This window comes from Pan troglodytes, chromosome 4 (genome assembly GCF_028858775.2).
Source record: "Pan troglodytes isolate AG18354 chromosome 4, NHGRI_mPanTro3-v2.0_pri, whole genome shotgun sequence".
NCBI lineage: Eukaryota > Metazoa > Chordata > Mammalia > Primates > Hominidae > Pan > Pan troglodytes.
The window spans coordinates 151726051-151749819 of record NC_072402.2 but is presented as its reverse complement, the minus strand read 5'-3'; the positions used below and the strand labels follow the sequence as shown (position 1 = coordinate 151749819).

At 38.5% G+C, this 23769-nt stretch overlaps 2 protein-coding genes across 25 annotated transcripts in view; one reads left to right on the top strand and one right to left on the bottom strand.

The window, feature by feature from the left end:
* Positions 1 to 775: 775 nt before the first annotated feature.
* MFAP3 (microfibril associated protein 3) lies at positions 776 to 19258 on the bottom strand. Of its 9 annotated transcripts, none has more exons than XM_063811610.1 (4): positions 19202 to 19254; positions 8197 to 8657; positions 6271 to 6513; positions 776 to 5292 (listed from the first exon to the last, which is right to left on the bottom strand). In XM_063811610.1, exons 3-4 carry the CDS (start codon positions 6287 to 6289, stop codon positions 4499 to 4501), a joined length of 813 nt encoding a protein of 270 aa, XP_063667680.1. In that variant the 5' UTR covers positions 6290 to 6513; positions 8197 to 8657; positions 19202 to 19254; the 3' UTR covers positions 776 to 4498. The 9 variants fall into 9 exon arrangements, with proteins under 9 accessions (XP_063667680.1, XP_016809588.1, XP_063667678.1 ...); XM_016954099.3 differs by lacking the exon at positions 6271 to 6513 and adding an exon at positions 15761 to 15923 and having other exon boundaries at positions 18911 to 19220; XM_063811608.1 differs by lacking the exon at positions 6271 to 6513 and adding an exon at positions 15761 to 15923 and having other exon boundaries at positions 19147 to 19214.
* The window catches only part of FAM114A2 (family with sequence similarity 114 member A2), a 50495-nt gene continuing 45967 nt past the window's right edge, over positions 19242 to 23769 (top strand). For 3 of the 16 annotated variants that reach the window (XR_010157374.1, XR_010157378.1, XR_010157372.1), the window contains exons 1-2: positions 19267 to 19356; positions 23246 to 23469. Coding sequence is in view for 3 of the 16 variants with exons in the window: in XM_518045.8 (XP_518045.4) it covers positions 23260 to 23469 (210 nt within the window). In the remaining 13 variants the exon portion in view is untranslated. Of the gene's footprint in view, positions 19387 to 19774; positions 19917 to 20755; positions 21490 to 23245; positions 23470 to 23769 lie in introns of those variants that run through there. The other 13 variants (XR_010157375.1, XR_010157373.1, XR_010157377.1 and 10 more) reach the window with 11 other exon arrangements.

Sequence of the window (23769 nt, the reverse complement as noted above, 5' to 3'; positions counted from 1 at the left end):
GCCTGTTAACCATCACCACTCTTCACCCTGATGGGACTGCAGACTTTTGCTTCTACCAGAGCTAAACCTCCTGCCCGCCAAATCTCACCATAAACTACACACTATAATCACAATCTCTTTAAAAATGTACCAAATCTTCTCATCTTTTTTTCTCAAGCTCTTGCCTTTGCCAAAAATGCTTTACTTCAGAAGAGTAAATTGCTGTATTTGGGCCCAGGGAGGATAGTCTGGTATCTGCAGGCCCGTTGTGGGCAGGATACCCATCTCAGTGTAGCTCATAGCACTGAAAACATACACAGTGCTTAGGTGTAAATATTTGTAAAGTTAAAGTGGATTCCAGCCACACTAGAATCCAAGTTGAATTCAAATTTACTCCTATGCTGGGGGCTGTGGCTCATGATTGTAATCCCAGCATTTCGGGAGGTCCAGGCAGGAGGATTACTTGAGATCAGGAGATAGAAACCAGTCTGGGCAACATAACGAGACCCATCTCTACACACACACACACACACACACATAAAATTAGCCACGTGCGTTAGCGTGCACCTATAATCCTAGCTACTCAGGAGGCTGAGGCAGAACTGCTGAGCCCAGGTTGAGACTGCAGTGAGCCATGATCATGCCATCATACTCTGGCCTGGGCGACAGAGTGAGACTACCCTCTCCCCAAAAAATTACCCATTTAAAATCATTAACATCAAGTTCCATCAAACATACAAATTTCGTCAAACATACAAATGAAACATACACTATAGTAAATTTCAAATAGACTATATACTCCATGGAACGTTTAATAAATTATATTCAAGTATGACTTTCTTTAAAAAAGAGACAAAATTATAATGCAAGTATTTATTAAAATGCTGACAATTTAAACATCCTCTGAATTATATGAAATACTTATTTACTTTTGTGAAATGCGTTAGTGAAAATCTAGGAGTTTCTATGTAAGGCTGAGCATTTTCAACATTCCTGGCCTAGATGAGAAAAGAATGCATTCTCTTACTGGTACTCAGGAAATATTTATACAATACACTTGGGTTCTACTTGCTGGTGTGTGGAGACTAGGCTAGCACCCATGACTGGCTGGGCTCTAGAAAACAAGCATGCAGTGCTCCTGTGCCATCTGGGACCCAAGAGACAAAAGTCTGATCTAGGGTGAAGCTACATGCAGAGGGTGAAGAGGACTATACCAACAGCCTCACTTGTCTGGAGGAGCAAAAGGAAAGCCGTGCACAGATATTGCTTTGACCTTAAAATATTTGTTAAGTGAGGCAAGAAAGAAGCCAGGAGTCTTCTCACAACCGTTCCAGGTCAGCAATTTCTAAGGTATTTCTATCAAGGTAATTGGTAGAAAATATAAATGCGTGCTGGCCCTGACTCAAGAATTAAACCATCGTAACATATACATACACAATTTGGAGGACAGGCAGTTATCAAACAGTCTATAAACTCAAGTGGGGCATCAGCTCAATTGATACCTGTCTATCTGGCTTCAGCTGGTAAGGAATCATAAAGATGTTCAAATGTTGATTTTTGGTGAATGTATTTCACAAAGCTACCATTTCATAAGGACAATAAGGTTCACTATATCACAATACACGACAAAATTTACAAATGAGATGACAGCTATTTTAAATACATTTTGTAAAGGCATTTTCCACTAACTATAAAATCCAGTGAGACAAAAAGATAATTACACTATAGTTACCATCAAGACTTTTAGACTGTAGTTGAAGTTCAAAAGGTTGATTTAAAAAAAAGATAACATGAGGCTTAATTATATATGAAGAGTATTTGATTAGATACAGAAAACATTAGTAAGTGTGGTTTTCTTCCTCTTGAAAACTAGCTTTACGAAGTAATAACAACTCCAATTAAATTTTGACCTACTTTAATTCCTCATCAATGGCACCATAAGCTGGTACACTCAAAGTAAACCAGTTACTTTGGCCACCAAATTAGGCCACCTCTGTTTCTAAAATAACTAGGATACAACGGAGTAGCATGCATTTAGTTACTATACAGTATTGTGCAAACTTACAGAATTTAAAAACATTTCCTCCATTTTTCCAAAGTTCTGTTTCTTAGGACTTTGATTTTGAACAAACCTACCTTAGGGTTCTAAATAATAATGTCTCCTATGAGAACATGTGGGGTAAAACCATTCTCTAATTTGACAAGCTATATTCTAAAAGATTACTGCAAACCTGCTATGTTAGGACAGGGTTGAAAGTACTATCTGAAATCTGAGGGATGTTTAGAGGACTGACCCCCAGACAAGGGATTTAAAATGTTTTTTGGCCAGGCACAGTGGCTCATGCCTGTAATCTCAACACTTTGGGAGGTGAGGCAGGAGGATCATTTGAAGCCACAAGTACAAGGTCAGCCTGGGCAACAAAGTGAGACCCCCATCTCTACAAAAAATAAAAAAAAATTAGCCAGGAAAGATGGTGCACACCTGTAGTCCTAGCTGCTTGGGAGGCTGAAGCAGGACGATCGCTTGACCCCAGGAGTTGGAGGCTGCAGTGAGCTATGATCTTGCCACTGCACTCCAGTCTCAGTGGACAGAAAAAAAATTTAATTTTTCCAGAGAAAAGGGAAGGGAAAAAGTGTTCCATAATCTAGGATATGTTCAAGAGCCTTTGCTCTTATAGCCAAATATATAAAAACAATTTTCCTTAAAGAAATACCAGTCTATGAGCCAAGGCAAGCTTTGGCTAAATGATTGGTTAGCTTTTATTTGGCTCTAGAAGTTTCCATGGAAACAGCCTGAGAGACAGAAAAGGCAGCATTATCATCTTTATCCATGATGCCATCTGATAAAACTGCACATTGATTCATTCATGCTATTCAGAGCAGATGTATTACTTCTGATAAGCCTGGACAAAGGGAGGCATGAGTTTTATCCCGTCACGCTTTGAATTTCCTGTCTTCCCCTGTTTGAAACCTTAAATTAAAATCCTGATAAAACCTCCTCTGAACATTTCCCTCAGGAGCCTCTACCTGAAGTAATGCTTCAATAATCAGAAGTCATATGAAGAAACGTGAAGCCCCAAATGGAGCTCCACTGCCAAGTTCTTAAAATTATATGGCACCACGCTTCCTGTAGCTGAAGAAATTGTTCTGAAGAGTATTTACAATTCCATTATATCAGATCTCAGCCAGGCAAGAAATGTCATCATAAGTGTTTATTATATACAGTTGAAGCAGGTGGCATCATCCATCATTTTTCTTCCTCTTGATGTCTAGATCAGTTGTGTGTGTATTTTAATATAGTAAACACACCCTCACAATTATCTAATCTTATTTCAGGTTAGTGCTTCTCAGAAAGGCTACAAAAGCAGCCATAGCTCAGAATTATGTATCTGAAGTAAACAAAAATAAAAACCTCAACAACAAAATATTAACCAAACAAACAAGATAAAGACGCATGCAACCTATAGCACCATACTTAAGACCACAAAGGGCAGGAGGGTTGACAGAGGTCTTAAGAGGAATCCAGTTTTGGGTTTTCTCCTAGGATGAGATCCCAAATATAGAACCTATTTGTAGAGTCCAATACTTTTAAAAAGGGAAAGCCTGAGAAATTCTGTTAACAGAAATATGAAAATCCATGATTTTCCAGAAGACAGATGATTTGACACTGTTCTTATTCTAAAAGCATCAAAGACGTTATACCTTAGAAATAAACTGCTCACTTTGGAAGATCAGTTAGGCAATCCCTGCCAACCTCAATGAACTAAAATGATGTCTCAGTAAGTTAAAAACATGATACACCCCCACCAAGGACCAATTTACTCATGGAAAGTAGTTTACAAATGAGCAGTTAGCTCTCTGACATCTGTATAACCCTACAGACATGTGCTACATTGAAAAGATTCAGTCTTGCACATATCATTATATGCTCCACATGGCAAAACATCTGAAAAATACTCAGATGTTTTTCAAAAACCTCTGTGCATTATGACATTGGTGTGGAAATTTAGATCTCAGCTTAATCCTTTCCAAAAGAAGCGAGTAAAAGTCCCGGGAAAGGTTTACTTAGAGATGAGTGAAGATTCTGGTAATTTAAAGTGATGGGTTAAGAAGCTATAGAGCTAGAAACAACTTCAGATCTCACCTAATCCCTCATCTTATTGACGGAAAAACTGAAGTCCCAAGATAAGTATCAGATCCAACCAATGGAAGAACTGTGACCAGAAGAGAAACCATGGGACTCTTAGTTCAGTGCTTTTCCCATCATGTTTATCTGGGGCTCCTTTAAATCTTAGCATGCATAATTTAATAAAGCTCTAAGGAAAATGACTGAAAAGTATCAGATAGGAAAAATGCTGCCTTCTAATGAAGACTTTGGCAATTCACGTTCTGATGTGCTTAATATTAACAAACGGAAAACCCCAGTCATCTTTTGGCAAAAATGTTACTTCTTCTAAGAAACAGGTTCCTTTTCTGAGAGCGAGCTGATTTTGTAGGTACTGGGTTACAGCATTGTAGGTTACAGCTGACAGTTTTCATATGCCCCATCTTTGTAGTTACAGTTAGATTCTGTAGATCCTATATCATCAGGTGGACTGAAATGACTGCTGCCTTGAGACTCTGTATCAATACTTTTGGTTTCTGACTGAAGGTGGACAGAAACCTGAACTGCTATTTCCTGGCCTTGTTCATTCAGAGAGCCATCATCTGAATCTCCTCCTGGTGAATTACTCCGTCCCATCTCTGGGTTAATGACATAGATGCCACCTTGAGCATTCAAGGCAGGTCTCTCTTTAATTCTTTCACCCAGGTCATCAGGGTCATCCACTCGCACAGCCTCAAACATCTCCTCAACAAAGGCTCGACAGTTTAGAATAAGAGGTGGAAGAGGGACACTTCTTGCCAGTTCTTCAATATAACGAGCAAACTCCATGGTCTTAAATTGTGTGACTTTGGCGAGCTCCAGAGTTTTGGCTGAGGTAATGATGGGGATACGTTTTGCAATCTCAAAGGCCTTCTGAAGTTTCTCAGCCCCTTCAGTTCTAAAGAACTCATTGATGGCCTTCTCAGTCTTGCGAAGATGGCTGCTCATCATGCACAGCCGTGTGACATTCAAGATGAGTGTGATTGTAAAGGCAATCAGGCAAACAATCATGTAATAGACACTCATGTCTCCCGAGGTGAAGATAACACGTAGGGTGACAGAGTAGGAGGCACGAATTGGAGAGGTGACGAAACAGGTATAGAGCCCACGGTCATCAAAAGCTACATTGGTGATGTTTAGGAAGTTATCAGAAACCAACCACTTTCCACCTGATAATTGAACAGAAATGAAAAAAAAAATTATAGCAAAAAGAAGATTACTAAATATGCCCGCTGCCTTATCCATATTCCACCTCTTTATCAAAGTACTTTAACTCAGCTGATTTGTTAGATTCTACCATTTGTTTAAATCATGTAAAAAAAGGGCAGACTGTGAGGTCCAGAGTCAGAATTTAATTAGCTTGGATCTTAAAAGGAAATCAAGATCTTCCTTCATGACACTAATAATTAACATAGCTTCCTTTTCACTGCTAGACTTCAAAAGCCTTTCTGTGAAACAGGTATGTCTACAAAATGCTAAATGACTAATCATAAAAAAAGCTTATAGTTTATACATATGTGTCTGTCTACATCACATTGCAACCAATACATTTTCATATACTACGAGGGTATGTCTCAGAAATATAAAACAATGGTTTAAAATAACAGTATTTTAAATTTTTATGAGTAATTTTTATTTTCTTCTGTGTTTGCTCACTTTCCATAGTGAACTTATATAACAAGAAGAAATTATTTTAAAAAATCCTAGCAATTTAATGCATTTGTTGAAGTAACTGCCTAATCTGGTATGCCTTGCACATATCAATTTTTTTTGTTGTTGTTGTTAAGAAACTTTTGTTGATTTTCTGGCAAGAGTAACTGAAGCACAGGCCAAAAAATACATCTCACAAGTCATGGTAAATGAAAAGCTTGGCAAAAAGAATAAAGTTGCCCTTAAGATGCCTATGCTTCCATTTTCAACCTAAAACATACTGCCTCTCTTCCACACGTGAAGGTATTTTCATTCAGGGAACATGTATATAGAAGTATACAAGTGTAAGAAAAGCAAAGCATATTGACTACGCATCTTGATTCACATCCTTCAATAACTTGGCTCTGACTGCATAATTCCTACTTTTGTGATACATTCCCAAAGCACTCTGTGCTTTAACTATGAAAGCCATTCAGAGATGGGAAGGATGGGCTAACCTGCAGTGTGGGGATGCATTCCAATGACTAGAGGTGGTGTCCCAGGGGAGGTTAGCGGACTGCTTGTTAAGCATTACTTGAGTGCCCAATCTTCAAAATCTCTTTCATCCCCAAGATTCTATGGTTCTGGATTATTTTAGTGGCACATAAATTAGTAAGCACTCTGGATTTTGTCCATTTTCATCATCATCCAAACTTATCTCAATCCTATAGGTATTAATATATTTAAAAGCCATCACTTCACTAATACAAAAAGAGGAAAACATGTAGTTATGAATATAGCCATTTTCCATAAGCTTCTGTTCCATGAACTTAGAGCTATGAAAACGACACCACTTGAATCCAAGGTATGATGAACTACAAAGACTCCATTCATCAACCATTGCACTACAACCACAATCTAAACTCTCTAGCTCACTTGCTGATAATAGCTCAAGATTTATGAACCTTATACTAGACTGACATGCTCTTTAAACTCCTCTCACTTGAGATTCATAAAATTTAATACAATTTTCCAGAGCTGCTGCTGAAAGCATCAATGATAGATGTTAGTGGTTTTCAAAGTAAAGGCAAAATAGAAAAATAAAACTGCCATTCCACTTGGCTGGTCTTGTTTTAACCTAAGGCTTTGTTTATGCAGTCAGTCTACAGTGATGACACTGAATGAATAATTCAGATCTCAGAGGTGTTTGGTCAGGATATCGTAGAGCCCAGAGAAGATAGGAGTCTGGTTCAGTGGGTCCAAATATGGAACCCCAAATCATGTTCAAAGTACACATTCCAGGTAATTTAATAGTTATGTATTTTAAACACGCTGATTAAAAATACCCTAACAATTCAAACTCTTCAATCCCTTGGTGACTAGTCACTCAGTCTATAGATTAAAATAGTGCATATGTCTGAAGGAAGTATCACCTGTCTCCTTTTGTGTTTTCCAGCCTAATATGAATAACCAATATCCTTTTCTATTTCAAAAGGCTACACTATCTTCCTAACAAAAAAATTTCTGAAAGTGTAGCTTGTGGGGATCTTAGAATTTAATCTTCATCCCTTTGGCTTTTCATGGTGATTTCTTTTTGAGGTCCATTATAACTCAAGTACTCATCAAAAAGATCTTTATAACAGAACACTGGTTAGGAGTAGTCTGGATTAAGATATATTCACAGATCCATGAACAGGAAAATTAAATAAAAATCTGTCAAAAAGTAGACCTTGAACACACTATCACTATGTTTATGTGATTTTTAAGACATAAACAAAAAATGCAAAAAAAAATTTCTCATTTCCAGTAAATTAAGGTATAGAATACAAAAAAAAAAAAAAAAAAAAAAAAGAGCTGGAAGGGCTTACAAGCTCCATAGTGCCCTTCTAATTCTCTGAGACCTGACGTCAAAGTTTTATGCACAGATTGATACTCATTTTCAAAAATGTCCTGGATTTCCTCTAAAGTTTATAGTAACTAATTTCAGAGCAAAACTTTTTTATTTATAACAAATTTTCTTAAGTCTAGCCAAAACCCTTCTGGATGTATTCACACAGGGCCACCACACTGTACTATTGACATAGTAGTCTAGGTGAAGGGTGCTCCCAGAGTTGTGTTGTATACCACCTGTACAGCTGTATGCAGCAGCCCTGATTTACTCTACCTTCAATGAAGAAGAAAACCAACTGATCAGGAGAGAAAATAGCTCATTGTCATCATGTGAACATCTTTTAAATTTACAATGATTCTTTTTTTTCTTCTTCTGGTTAAACAATTATAATTACTTTGCGTTTTCTGATAGGTACAACACTCCAGACCTTTCAAATGTTTTAAACTATTCACCTTGGCACCTTATCTTTGAGACTTCTTGTTTAACGTGTTAAAAAATAAGAAGACATAACAGGAAATGAGTAACCTTGATTAATTATACCCTGACCAATTACCTCTGCTTCTGCCATCCAGTTGCTGTCCTTTTGAATTGTGCCAATGGACATCTTCATAGTGACTGGCTGTGAGAAGACACTCAATTGAAACGCTAGTTCCCTCTTTGGCTATGATGACATCATCATCCGAGTGGGAACTTGCTGAGAGTTCAAAGCTTGAGGGAAAGGATGCATTGTAAGAACTACGATTTGCTTCCAGTGAAACCATTTGGTCGAAGTCCACATCTTCCAAAACAAAAGCAGCTGGCACAATAATACTTGCCACTAAAGTGAATAAGCAACAATGTAGCTTCATGGGAAAATGGGACAAAATCTTGTTTAGATTTGGAGAACTCAAAAACTTCTACACTACAACAAAAGCACAGCAGGTAATTTATTGCTTGGTAGAGAAATTTTCCAAACAAGTGGTAGATCCAGTTATATTTTCTAGTCTTCAAGATTAAAAGATGTGAGTAGAGAACCTAAAAGAAAGCCAGATACAAAGTTTAACCAACTGAGATTCATAATGGGGTGAAAGTGTGTATGTTCCAGAATGAACAGATGTTAATTAGAATAATTGGTGCTGACATTGGGGAGTAATTAGATGGAACAGTACCTAAAAATCTCACACAGAGACAGCAGAAAAAGCAATGAACTGGTAAATAGCAGACCTAGATTTTGGTCCTAGCTTTGCTACTAACTAGCTGTACGACCTTGGCAAACAGCATTCTCTCTGGGTTTCTGTTTTCTCCTCTGTCAAATAAGGGACTGGATGAGATAATCTCTAAGGACTCTTCCAGTTCTGAAATGCCATGATTCTATTTCATTCTGACGAATTTTATGCAACAGGGAGCCAATGAAGGCTAAAATATTTATCTTAATGATCTTTTATTTCAACCTGCACCATTACCATCTGTTGTTATAATGTAAATCAACTGGTATATCATAATCATAACCATGGAGCTCAAAATTTGAGTAATTCAAGTATGAAGATATGTTACATATAAATAATGCAGGGACACCTGAGGTGGGTTGTTTTTAACACTAGAAAGAAAGCTGCACTTACTGCATACACATAAATAGAGTTATTGACTTCTAAAGCTATGGAACCTCCTTCATGGGCAAGAACATTAGACAACAGAATTTTCTTTTAATAGTTTCTCCAATACGAAGAGACAAAGTACAGTGTATTTAATAGTTTGTAAGGATACCAAATTTCTAGCTCAAACTCTGTAAACTAGCTAAGGGAGGAACTGACATCTTAAGTGTCTAGTTAGTAGAAATGCAAATATAAAACTACAGGGACAGATTGTTAGACACATTTAAAAGAAGAGCAAAATATCTTGAATAAAAGGCAAAATAACATCCTAGTCCAAAAGTCTATGTATTTATGATCACCTTCCTGGTAATTTGACTCCCCCTTTAAGCCACCAACTCTCAAAGAAAAAATTCAACTTTTATTTCTATAAAATATGGGATGAAATGCCTAGCTTTATGTCTTATAAAGCACCAAGATAATTAGTTTTGGAAATGACATTTACTCTCCTTTATATTTATATGAAGGCTGCTTGATCACAGAACATAAAAAACAATGAATCACTGTATTTTGCCATTAAATATCTCAAAGTCTAAATTACAATACGGTGCAAATGTCATTTAATTTTCATTAACCCTTGAAAGGATGGTTGAATGGTGACAAATACTTTTCTAAATCTTTAAAATTTAAGGATGGGGTTTACAGAGTAAAATAAAAAACCTTCAGACTTTGGCAATACATGACACACTAAACGTGTTTATTTCCATTTCCTCCTAAAACCGCACAAAAAGGACACTAAAGGAAACAAAGACTTAGGCAGAGAGGGGATTTTGGAAGTAATATAATCTAATTGATTCAGTGCACAGTGATTTGCTTCTTACGACATGCTACAAGTTAGTAGGAGAATCTAGTTTGGAATACAGTCTCTTTTTTAAGAGGGGGTGATGGGTAGAAACTATGGAAATAACATTTATTGAATGACTGCCATAAGCCAAGCACTGTGCTAGGGGCTTGACATGTAAGTTTCCAAGTTCTTTTTCACTGCAAGATATACAGCAATTGGAGGACATAATTTTGTACTTTATTCTAGATTAGTGGTTCTCAACGGTGACAGGCTATGAGTGTGCTGAAAAAATGCTCCAGGCTTTCTCCAGAACTTTGATTAGGAGTTCCTATAGCTTCATCCAGGGCAGCACTTCCCAAACTTCATTCATTCCTTCTCCTGTCTTTTTTGTTGTTGTTGTTTTTACTATATCCATGAACCAAATTATCGTCATTTCTGCTTTTCTTTTAAATCAACTCATTTTATTTTTACTTTCACATTTATTTAAAAAGGAAACTCTACATCAGTTCTGTGGACAAATGTAACCGTACACATAAACATAATGAAAACAAAGAAGTGTTATTAGCTTCCAGAGATACTACTGCCTGCTGAAGGCTTTGAGCTGGAGGCTTGCTCTCTCTGTAGTAAAACCAAAACCAAAACCAAAAGCCCCCCACAACTCCAGTTTATTTTAATGCCACCTCATTTCTTATCCTGCCATCTCCTTCCTTTCTACTCTTCCCCACCACTGAGTTTGAGATCGGAGGGACACATTTTCATATACTGAACAGTATCTATTGAGCACCTACCATGTGCCTACCTACTGCCCCATAGACAGTCTCGGCCTCCATGAAGTTCAGTCTGGCAGATGATGGACACTAACTACATATATACAAAATAAACTCAATGTTACCCAAGGGAAAATACAGATGCTACAGGAGGACCCAACATGGGGAGTTAATCTCATCATGGAAAGCCTCTGAGAAAGAGAGGTGTGCAGCACCTATTCTTCAGGTGCAGGACCTGAAGAATAAAGAGGAATAAAAATTGGGAGGAAAGCACTCAAGGTAGAGGGCCAGGAGACAGGGAAAAATGAGAGGGGTCACTGGTCAGGAGTTGTTCACAAAAAACAGCTAAAAAATTGTGGTAAAGACAGGCAGTGGCCAAAAATGCTGCGTCTGATTCCTGATTCTGGAGGGGAACTAACTGGGCCAATGGTGAAACTGGAGATAGACTCCGGAAGCTGCAGTGGCTGAAGTGAGTGAGGGAGATATTCGTCCATGATGAAGAGGTCAAACAACTGAGAGGCTCAAACGTGGGCAGATCACCTGGGGGTATGGTCACATCCCCCCAGGATCAAAGTAGCTAGTGTAGAAGAAACTGGAAAGAAAGGAAATGGATTCGGTCTTCCTGCTCTGAGATTCAGGAACTTCAGTAGAATGAACAGCTGTCACAGGCGAGGGCTGCAGGGCAATGAGTGTGCTCACCAACACAAGGCTTGGCAAAACATAACTCCCACATGGAATTCTGCCTTCCCGCAAACTTCCTGAACCTCCTATCAAGGCCTTAGCTATTCCTCCTACATAAATTCAGAGTATAGCTGTATAAAGGATGGCTTCTCCTTCACCCCAGAGCCCTCCCCACCTACCGTACTCATCTGGCGCTGGTATATGCTGCTCTGTACTGCTAGGCAGTCTATCCCATCTCAACTACCCCTTAAGAACAAGGCCTATATTTTTTATTGCTGTACGTCATAACTAGCACATGCTCAATAAATATTGATGGAGATTAGTTTAAATTTGATTCAGTATGTGACAGATCTTTATAAATTGAATAATGTTATGCAACAGGGATTATAATTGTTCAAACTGACATACAGTTGCCTATTATAAATTCTCTGAAACAAAAACAGTCAATGCTAACAATCTTGGAAGACCTTAAAAGTACCTAATTAAATGCATTCTTCCGACTCCCAACCTGATATCTTCATTTACCATGTTGTCCTAGAGGATATGGTAGGAATAAAAGATCACCAAGTGCAGTTTCCAAACCAGGTCGAATATCACAACTGTCAGGAGAGCTTTTTAAAAATATGGATTCCCAGGTCCCAACCCAGAACGAGTAAGAAACTCTGTGTTTGCGCCTTGGAATTTATGACTTTTAATTGGCTCCCTGGGTGTTTCTGAGGCATTGGATTCATGTACTGCATCTAAGGGCCACTAATACAGTTCCTCAATTTCCTCTGCAACTGACCTGCAGAATGGTGCTTCAGGCTATTTGAATATTTCCAATGAGAGATATAATCACTCACATTCCATTCTAGATTTAGATTACTCTAGATCAGCAAAATTGAAGGTCTCTAATAAGAGCAGGGTAGCAGAGAGGTTCAGAGTATAGGATTCAAATACGATCTCTGACTCTAACCAGCCTTGCAACTTTTATAAATGACTTAATCTCCCTGCCTCAGCCCCTCATCTTTAAAATGGGCAAAATAACAGAATCTATTCTCACAGGATTATTGCAAAGTCTGAATGAGGTAGTATACATAAAACACAGAGCCTGGCAATGGTAATCACTGAATAAGCTCTATTATTACTGTTCATGGTTCTTTCAGATATTGTACTAAAATTTACATTTGATAGTTACATCATTATAAAACACTCAGAATACCATGCAACCATTTAAAAATCTTGGGGGTTGGGGGGAAGGGGACACCATTATGCAGTTGTAATCTTAAATTTAAAATTTCACATTTTTCTTTTTCTCATTGCAAATATTTTGCAATATTATGGAGCATATAGGCATTGTAAACTGAGCTTGGATCCCAACCATGATATGACATTGTATGTGTCCTCAGTTTGTGGTAGAGAAGATTTGTCGTGATCTACTTACCCAACGGCTCCCCTCTTTGAGCCCTATCCCTATCTTCTTGGGCCTAGGAGGAAGACAACCTATTGGCAAAGTAAGCTAATAGAATCTTTGTTCTTGGAACTTGGAATTGAGACCCTTGTGGGTCAGGGTCATTTGAGGAAAAGGAGGCACGTGGGGGCTGAGGCAGTCAGGTTTGGGCCACATACAAGGAGAAGCTGTAAGAAAGGACAAGAGGGATGGGGAAGGGAGAGAGTAGGAAGACAGGAAGAGGAGCAGGAGAAAGACAAAGAAAGACTCATACATGGTGCTTTGGTGCCTGACAGAATTCTACTTCCTGGCACTCGTGTGACCCTTTTTTTTTCTTTTTTAAAAAAAGAAACAACTTTATTAAATTTTACTCAAAATTAAAACCACAAAAGTGAAGATGAATGTGCAAACACGTAATAAATGCGGAAATGGTTAGGCAGGAGAAAAAAGATTAAGTTCACAAAAAGTTATTGAACTGTGTCTGTGGCTGCCAGGCAATCTTCATCATAGATCTCTAGTCTCTTCCTTACACAGTGGAGTGTGGCAAGCAAACTGCCCATGTGGCCAAGATTTGTGGTTCTTGTGTTGTACAGACACAGCCATTTGCCTCTACCTACAGACAGGATTTAGGAAAACACTATAAACTCCCTTAAACTGCTCTTAGGCCAAACATGGCAGAAGAAACCTGGCACACTGATTTTGAGCCACAAGAGAAAGAGGCTGCACAATAGCCTTACACATCCAGTTAATACTGGGCACTTCACTCATACCATGTACATCCTGAACACAGAGGACTTCTGATTTGAAAGACTAACGGATATAACCCATTTGCAGGTAACAGGCTGTTCAGCAGCTGTGAGACAAAACACTGGCAAAGATACGTGTCCAAGAAGGTGACAAAGCAGAAAAAAATAGTGAGGGAAGAACAAATCATCCTTGGCATCAGGGTACTATTATTTCCTCACACTAAGTCTCCTTTTTGCTAAGTCAGCTTGAATGGGTTTCTGCTACTTGCAGCACAAACTGCATTGACTATGACCATTCTGCTCATTCTAGACTAATGACTTTAAAACTACAGCTCAGCTAGGTCAAAGATCCATCGTGGAAGATGAAGTACAGTAGGTGGTGCAAGAGTTGCTAAGGAGAATTAGGACACTGTCCTAGACCCTCAAGAATTTACAAACCAGCTTGAAAGACAGCCCAGAAACAGCCAACTGTATCTAAGACAATGTGACTGAAATGTAATTATGCTGTGAATGCAACAGGGAAAAGACAAATGTGTCAGTTCTAGGAATGCAATTCACTTATATGTTTGGGACTTCCTATAATATTAGGTCTGCATGCTTTGAACATATGATCCTTTATACTATAGTTATTTTACTTTCATTTCCAATCCTTTAATTTTTCCTCATATATACAGCCTCAGATGCAGAATTGTTCACCAAATCAGTTAAGTGGGCTGAGGTCATTAAGGCAGGTATATTAGATGCCATGGGAGACACAAGAGTACATGCATTTGTATTTGGAAAAAAAAAAATATATATATGTTATGCCTGCTGTTTTTAATGTAGCAGCTGACATTTGAAACCCAAGAACAGATTTCAAAAAGGAAAACCAAAGTGTCACCTTCTTCTTATCAGTTAAAAAGGGCTATACTATGTTTGTGGATGAAGTTACTTGATAAAATTTTTTATTACCTTTCCTTTTTGTGTGTGTGTGTGTGATGGAGTTTCGCTCTTGTTGCCCAGGCTGGAGCGCAATGGTGAGATCTTGGCTCACTGCAACCTCCACCCACTAGGTTCAAGCGATTCTCCTGCCTCAGCCTCGCAAGTAACTGGGATTACAGGCATGCACCACCACGCCTGGCTAATTTTTTGTATTTTTAGTAGAGACGGGGTTTCTCCATGTTGGACAGGCTGATCTTGAACTCCCAACCTCAGGTGATCTGCCTGCCTCGGCCTCCCAAAGTGCTGGGATTACAGGCGTGAGCCACCGCGCCCAGCCTATATTACCTTTCTTCAGCATTAATAAATAAAAATGTAATAGTTAAGTGTAAGACTCAAGTTTAATCCAACTCCTTTTTCATCTTTCAGGTATACAGAATGTAAGCCTTGCTAAGATCATAAAGAATCAGAAACGTGGATGATTTTACCCCAGAAAACCATGTTGAATATTGACTATATTATTTTTAAAAAAGAGAAGAGCCTATAGCTGTCACCCCTAACAGATTGTCTTGTTGCCGTTCCTGCCAACTTCTGAGGGAAGAAATATTTCCATTCTGTTCCAATTTTCAACACAAATAAGGAAGTAATATGGCTGATTTCCGTTCTGGTGACTCAGTATTAAGTTGGCTGAGGAAACTGATGTTTGCAGAAATAGTTCTGGGAAAATGCAAAGCAGGGAAACACATTGATGCCCAGGCGGTATTTTTTTTTTTTAAACTCCAATTATATTGGGATATTAGTGCTTCATTCTCTATAATCAAATGTGTTCTAGGCTGCATTTACAGCTCATCCACCCTTCTCTGCCTGCACTGTCACACTTGGAAAACGGACCAGTTCCTACAGCAGGCACACAAATTGACAAAGCAGCATTCTGAATCGGCAAAGGGGAGAAAAAGCAAACGAAGAGCAGGTTGTTAGCACTACCCTACCCTTTGCAAAGAATAAACACAAAGTTGTTCTGCCTAGACTCAAGCATTATTATAGGGATCTGTAACTAAAAAAGGTTAGTGACATTCAAACAGAAATCACTATCCTGAGGGCCATTTACTCAAAAGTTTCTAATTAAAATAGCCTTTATATTACTACCTTGGAGCTATCACATACCTCATAACTAGCATTTGGTCAGTCTGAGCTCAAACTTCAACATATCTTCTGGCACCTGGAGAAACATCTTCTGTATTTATGAGAGCTTTGCTTTAAACCCAGGATTATTTCAGTTATACCCATAACTTATATCCTTTTCGCCATATGTATATTTGCTGAATAGCTACTGGATGCAAATGACAAAAACATCAATGAAACAGGCTTAGATTTATGATCTTCCCAGGCCATTTTTTCCCCCTCTATAGTCTGAAACATCTCTATTTGAAACTCAGTCTAGTTAAAACAGAACTCCTCTTACCCTCAGATCTACTTGTTCAGCTTATGAACAGCTTAGATAATAGCCAGACAATTCTTCCAGTTTTGCAGTATCAAAATTGTAAGACAATCATGGCTCAGTGGTTAGGAGAATGGGCTCTAGAGTTAAGGTGCCTGATCCTACCCCTGGGTGAAGCCATAGGCTTGCAAGGCCTTAGTTTTCACATTTATTAAATAAAATAATATTAACAGTAACTGCATCATAGAGTAGTTTTGAGGATAAGATGAACTAATGTGGGTAAATTATAAATATATGCTATTGTTATTATTCCACCTCCTACACATTTTTCAGTTAAGTCCTGTTGTCTCTGTCCTAACTCATATCCTTTTATCTCACCTGGGTATACTACACTATCCCTTTAATTTCAGAATGGATCTCCTTAACTCCTTTTACCTCTATGATGTATCCAAACACTGTGACACTCAGAATCGGTCCTAAACACAAATCTGAGCAATTCAGGGTAATTTTACAATCTACTGGTGATTTCTCACTGCCCATGAGATAAGCTTAAAATTCCAATTTGGCATTGTAATTCTCCAAGAATAGATTCAGGCAGCAGAACAGAAAGTCATGAGAAGCCCAGAGGTGCCTCTATGTACAATAATTGCTTGCAGGAGGAATGAATGGATTTAAACATTAAGTCTGGTCTTTAGTTTTACCTCTATCACAAATTAGCTATCATGTGCTCCAGTGGTCTTAGTTTCCTCACCTAGAGGCTGATTATCATTATCATTCGTTTCTTTGCTTAAATCCTATAATCTACCCAGCTTTCCTGCCATGGCTGAAAGCCTAAACTATGCTTGTTTTACTTTATTCTCTCTAAATAACTTTTCACCTTACTAGTTGTTCCTTTTGCTTAAAAATCTTTCTGCCCCTTCCCATCAATATCTTTCTGGGGGAAACTGTACCCTCTCTATAATATTCAACTCTAATTTCATCTTATTCAGGAAACCCTCTCATGCCCACCCTCTTGTCAGATGAGTTTTTTTTTTTTTTTTTTTTTTTGCTTTGTCAGTCCCCTAGCACATTAAGAGTACGCTATTATAAGACTTATCAGTTTTCCTCTTAGCAGTTAGTTATCCGTTCAAAAGACTGTAAGCTTATGAATGAGAGAGTCTAAAAACCTTCTGTCCTTAGCACAGGGCCACTGCCTGTGGCAAGTGCTCAAAATTTTGAGTTCAGACACTCATCGACTTGGTAGTGTGAAAGGTGTCTGCTACAAACTTATTAACTTTCCAGAGCTTCAGGCTCTGGAAACTATTGATGGAGAGAGGTGAAGATAAGAAAGACACCTATCTTGAGTTTTAGTAGGCAGAACACTCTAGAGAATCATTTGACTGGTTTTCTCACTCTGTAATTTTCAGACCATTTATATCAAATTAATCTGTGGTGCTTGTTAAAGACGCAGATTTCTTGACCCCACAGACTTACTGAATTGGGATCTCTAGGGGATGCCTGGGCATCTGCATTTTTAATGTGCATATAGGTTTACTGATTTACAAATCAAACTCATATTTCTTTTACTGGCATGACAATCACTGTAATTCAGTGTAATTCTCAAAAGTGTGGTGCAGGAACTCCTGGGTGTCCCTGACACTGTTTCAAAACAATTTACACAATATTAGGACATATCCCTTTTTCACTCACATTCTCACACAATATGGCACAATTTTCTAGAAGTTACATGATGATTGATATTGTAAGAGAATGAAGGTAGAAGTTACGAAAATCTAGCTGTCTTTTATTCAGCCAGACATTAAAGAGATTTGTAACAATGTAAAACAATGCCGTTCTCAATAATTTTTCATTTTGGAAAATATCCTTTATAGAAATGCTATCTATGTTAACATAAATGAGTTTATTTTAAAATGAATAACCTTTTTTGAAAGTTGTTTTCTAAAATAGTAAATATTGATAGCTATTATAAACAAAAACCCTTTGAAGTTCTCAATAAATTTTAAAAGTATAAAGAAATTCTAAGATCAAAAAGTTTGAGAACTGCTGCTATAATTATCAGCAGCATTAAAAAAATAAGTGGCTTCCCAAGATTCCATACTTTAGCCCCAAATTCTATGCATTTTCCATTACAACAGAAAATCAGAGGAAATGATCCATTTTATATTTAAGCAGGGGTTTTTTTGTTGTTGTTTTTTGGAATTTTAACAAGCTTCCAGGTGATATTGATGAACCTAAATTTAGAGAAACACTGTCAAAAGCAAAGGAAAATATCTGAAGAGTTTTAGAAGTGACAATTACTCTTATCTGGGAATTAAGATGATAATTCCGAGGGCATTAAATGGAGTTGGAAAACATGAGTTCCTAAAGGCTAAGTCCCTTCACCTCTCTGGGATTCAATTTTTCTTATCTGTACAATAAGATTGATTTTAATATCTTCCTAGCTCTGTCAGTCTGGATTTCATGCATTTTCATTGCTCGAGGGCAACAGAAGAGTTGCATCTTTCTGATGAGGTCCCAGGAGTAATCTCAGAGTCATAAATCAGATCATGTCATTCATCTGCTTAGAAACCTTCAATGGTTTTCCACTGGGTTCCAAACAAAAATCAAACTCTTTATCCTTGCTCATAAGCCTTACAAGATTTGGGCTCAAGTCCCTGGCCTCATCTCTCTCCATTCTCACCTTGCTCCTTTTGCTCTAGCCAGTGGCCTTTGTCTTTTCCTTGACTTTGCTAAGTTTGTTCCCACTATATGGCCTTTGCACGCGCTATTCTCTCTGCCTGGAATGCTCTATTCCAGATTTTCATACGGCTTATTACTCTCCCACTTCGTTCCATCACATTATCCAGTCTAAATTTCTTTACAGCACTTACTACCACCTTAGATAATCCCGTTTGTTGACTTGTTTATAATCTGCTTCTCGCACAGCTTGAGAGCAGGGCCCTTCCCTTCGTTGACTGATGTGTCCCTGGAGCCCACGGCAGTGCCTGGCAGGTATCTGGCTCTCAGTAAGTGTTCGATGACCGAACTCCCGCACCCAGGCCAGACTTTCAAAAGGATGGCAAACATTTTCGCCTCCTGCACTCCCGACCCCAAGCCACAGGCTACGACTCACGCCTCGGCGCTCCTAGTAGTCCCCTCGCAGCGACCCCAACCAAGCCGTCACCTACCCGACCTCCGTCTAGCTCCTTCCGGCCTCAGCGGCGGCTTAACCCGGAAGTTTTCTCGGACACACCGGCACGCCTCTGCGCTGAAGGAGCACTTCCGGGGCAGTAGGAACGCCGAGTCGGCTGCGGTGGCTGTGCTGAGGGTGGCGGCCGGATAGGTGCGGAGCTTCCTGGACGAGGCAGGAGGGGTGCGAGGTTCAGGGGCAGGGCCCGGGCAGCCGAAGTCGTTAGGGAGGCGGTGACCTGACGGTGGGCGGCGGACATCTCGCGGCAGGGTCGAGGGCTGTGAAAGCGGTTTAGTGATTGAAGCGCTACGTTTGTGTGAGGAATTCTTGTCGTTGTCAGCGCCTGAGAACTTAGTTGGGAGCGGACGTTTACGTCGGATCTCTCGTTTGGGACCCCATTCTTGAATGTGGGAAGAAGTGAGAGCGCATGTTTGCTCATCTAGAGACAGCCGTATTAATAACGATAGGATACAAACCATCACCCCACCAAGTGATAGCAGCTGTTAACCTGTGGGCGGTTACGTGCCGGTCACTGTTCCAAGCCCCTCACATATCGCGTCATTGAATATAGGGACCCAGAACTCCATTTGACAGATGAGGAAACGGAGAGGCAGACAGGTGACCTGACTTCCCCACAATCGCTGCAGGACAGGAAGAAAGTAAACTCCAGAGCCCGTGCTCTTAGCTACTAAGCTGTACTGCTCTTCATTTTGGTAAATGGGGCGGGGGGAGTGTATATATACGTAATATATATGTGTGTGTGTAAGCGTATGCGTTTTTATTTCTTAAAAATATGGCTCAGCAGTATTTATTTCCAGTTATTGGAATCTTTCTCCTCCAACTGGGAAAATAACTGGAGGAGAAACTACAATTATTTCTACACGCTTACTACACAATGCCTGGAAGACTTACAAAAACACTAAATAGTGCAGTTCCACGTACTTGGTATTTATTCCTTTTTTTTTTTTTTAACCTTTCTCCTAGATTATGAATGAGTTGAGGAAAGAGATGGTACAGCCATTCTAATAACGATAGTAATGATAATATAAACAACCATCACCATAAAAAATTCTCTTCTGGCTTAGCTCAAATATCTGGCACAAATGAAAGAATAGAGATAACCAGTGTTTAATATTTTAGTAAAGGGACTGTTTTGGCAGGGCATGGTGGCTCACGCCTGTAATTTTAGCACTTTGGGAGGCTGAGGCAGGGGAAGATTGCTTGAGGCCAGGCCTAGGGTTCAAGACCAACCTGGCCAACATAGCGAGACCCTGTCTTTAAAAATATATTTTGGAGTATGTCCTTCCAGTCTTTCATGGAATTATATGAATTTATGTAATATGTATATTATATATTCTACATATAGTATACTGTATATATTTATGATGATGATAATGATGCGTTGCAACCTGGAGAGAGCATAAGGAAAAGATAGGAAACATTTATTCATATACACAAAACATTAATTGAACTTTGTGCAAAAACTGTCTTGTCTTTCCTATTAGATAGGCCCTTGGAGTGAATGGCTTACATTAGTTCTCTATCTCCACAGGTACTGTGGTACTACTTGGTACGTAGTAGGTACTCAAAAAATGTTTGCGAGTGAATGAATGGCTACTTCTAAGTTGGTTTGTATGTCAGTGAGTAGTTGTATCTGGATTTTTTCTCTATGTGTTTTGGAAATGTGTAATGTGTTTATATTATATGCCCATATATTCTGAACTCCATAGTGTTGTCTTAATCTACCTTTCTAGCTTCATGCCTTCCCATTGTTCTTCTCTCTGCCATGGTAACTACTCCCTACTGTAACTGTCCATGTTCCATACTGTCAGACCTCAGGCCTTTGGCTGTTCCCTCATGTTATTTCCATATCCTTGAATCCTGTCATTGGCATCATCATCTGTCAAAATCATAAGCTTCTTTTAAGGCAGGTGTTGCCAACTCAGATGCCTACAGAGGTTAATCAGGTAGCATAATTTGAGTGAAGTGGATTTGCGTGGGGGATTGTAGGGAGCTGGAGAGCAACTGCCCTAGCTAAAAGGGCCCAGCAGCTATTTAGCACAAGCTAGTTATTACAGAGTTGAATGTGGGCCCAGTGTTGCTAGATCTTTTAATTTTACAAGTTAGAAGTTGGAAGCCTATATTTTTATATGAAGTCTGATTTTTAAATGTTGGCATCTAGTTTTTGCAAAGTTTAAATACTGTGCAGGCCAAATAAAAACATCTGTAGGCTGGATTTGGCACTTAAATTCCCAGTTTGTGACCACTACTCTAGGCTTATTTCAGGTACTTTGTTCATGAATTACGTTGTCTGATTCTAATGGAGTTCTGTTTTTTTTCAGCATTTTGTGTGTTGGATGGTCTGGCAGGGATGTTTCAGCATTTTGTGTGTTGGACTGAATGCAGCACCTGTTATAGTGCTGCATCCAGTCTGCCTTAGTTTTAATATGCCTTTCTTTTCTAATACATTAGAAACATTTTTGATAGCATGGGTTGGGTCTAATTCTGCACTTAGTACATATCAGTACATACCTGCAGCGTGTGTGTACATATGTGTGAGATGTATTGATTTCTACTCTGATAATCCTTGGTTATCCTGGAAACTAGTGTCTGTTCTTTGTAGAGACAGCAATAGTATCTTGGCTTTAATTGCCAAAGAGCTCTACATCTGGAAGGAATTGAATTGAGTAACATTGGTATTCAAAAGTTGATCTGACATAAAGCCTATCTGTTGGCTTAAATTTCATGATGTCCTGGAAAAATTGAGGTAGGAATGATTAATAACTAGTAAGATTTTTAAGGACAATAAGTAAAAGGAAAAATTGATAAATCGTACCTCATTAAAATTAAAGACTTGCTCTGAAAGGCCCAATGAAGACAATTAAAAGATAAGCTACATACTGGAAAAAAATATTTGCAAACCACATATTATACAGAATATATGAAGAGCTCTCAAAACTCAACAGTAAAAAAAAAATCTCATTAGAAAATGGGCAAAAGATACAAAGATATTTCACTGACAAGGATATACAGATGGCATATAGGCACATGAAAAGATGTTCAACCTTATTAGGTCTTAGAGAAGTGCAACTTAAATCCACAATGAGATATCACCACACAACTGTCAGAATGGCTCAAATAAAAAATAGCGACAATGTCAAATGCTGGCAAGAATGCAGAAAAACTTGATCAGTCATACATTGCTGGTGGAAATGTAAAATGGTGTAGCTAGTCTGGAAAAGAGTATGGCAGTTTCTCATAAAACTAAACATGAACTTAACCATATGACCCAGCAGTTGCACTCTTGGTCATTTACCCCAGAGAAATGATAGCTTATGTTCCCCCAAAAACCTATACATGAACTTTCATAGCTGTTTTATTTATAATAGTCCCAAACTGGAAACAATACAGATATGCTTCGATGGATAAATGGGTAAATTGTGATACATCTATACTGTGGAATACTACTCAGAAATAAAAAGGAAGGAATACTAATACAACTTAAATGGATCTTGAGGGGCTTATGCTGAGTGAAAAAAGTCAATGTCAATAGGTAATATGCTGTATGATTTCATTTATATAACATCTTGAAATGACAGAATTACAGAGATGGAGGACACCTGTCCATCAGAGAGATCAGTAATTGCTTTGGGTTGGAAGGAGTGTCGGAAGTGGTTATGGCTAAAAAAGGATAGCACAAGGGATCCTTGTGATTGAACTGTTCTGTATCTTGATTGTGGTGATAGTCACACAAAGCTATACATGTGATAAAATTTTATAGAACTAAATACAAATGAGTGCGTTTAAAACTGATAAAGTCTGAATGAGATCAGTGGATTGCATTGATATCAGTTTCCTGGTTGTGATATTATATTTGTGTAAGTTTTACCATTGGGGGAAACTGGATGAAGGTGTATGGGATCTCTGTATTATTCCTTATACTTGTATGTGAATCTATGATAATCTCAAACTAAAAAGTTTAAACAAATACTTTATACCAAAGAAGCCTATATAAATTTTTTTTGGGCTTTCATTTTACCAGCTGATATTCTAATCATGTCAGATAAAGATGATATTGAGACTCCACTGCTAACTGAAGCAGCCCCCATCCTTGAAGATGGAAACTGTGAGCCAGCCAAGAATTCTGAGTCTGTTGACCAAGGTGCCAAACCAGAGAGTAAATCAGAACCTGTAGTTTCCACTCGGAAAAGACCAGAGACCAAACCTTCCAGTGACCTTGAGACTTCAAAAGTTCTCCCTATTCAGGTATCACAGACCACAGAAAAAGTAGGATATCTATTAAAATATTAGGATTAAAAAATGTTGGGGCTAAAAGAAATTTGGCATAAATACCAATTTAGAATTGCTCTTATTTCTTTCTCTTTACAACCCTAAAATACAGTCTTTTCAGTTCTATAAATTCCTTTATGAATAATTGCTTTTGCTATGTGGTACTTACATGCTGATAGCATATATCTGCCAGTCAAGCAATACATTTCTTTAGCTAAATAATATGTATTTGTTCACCCATGCTTTTGGCTAATAATTAGATACCTTGTCTGTACA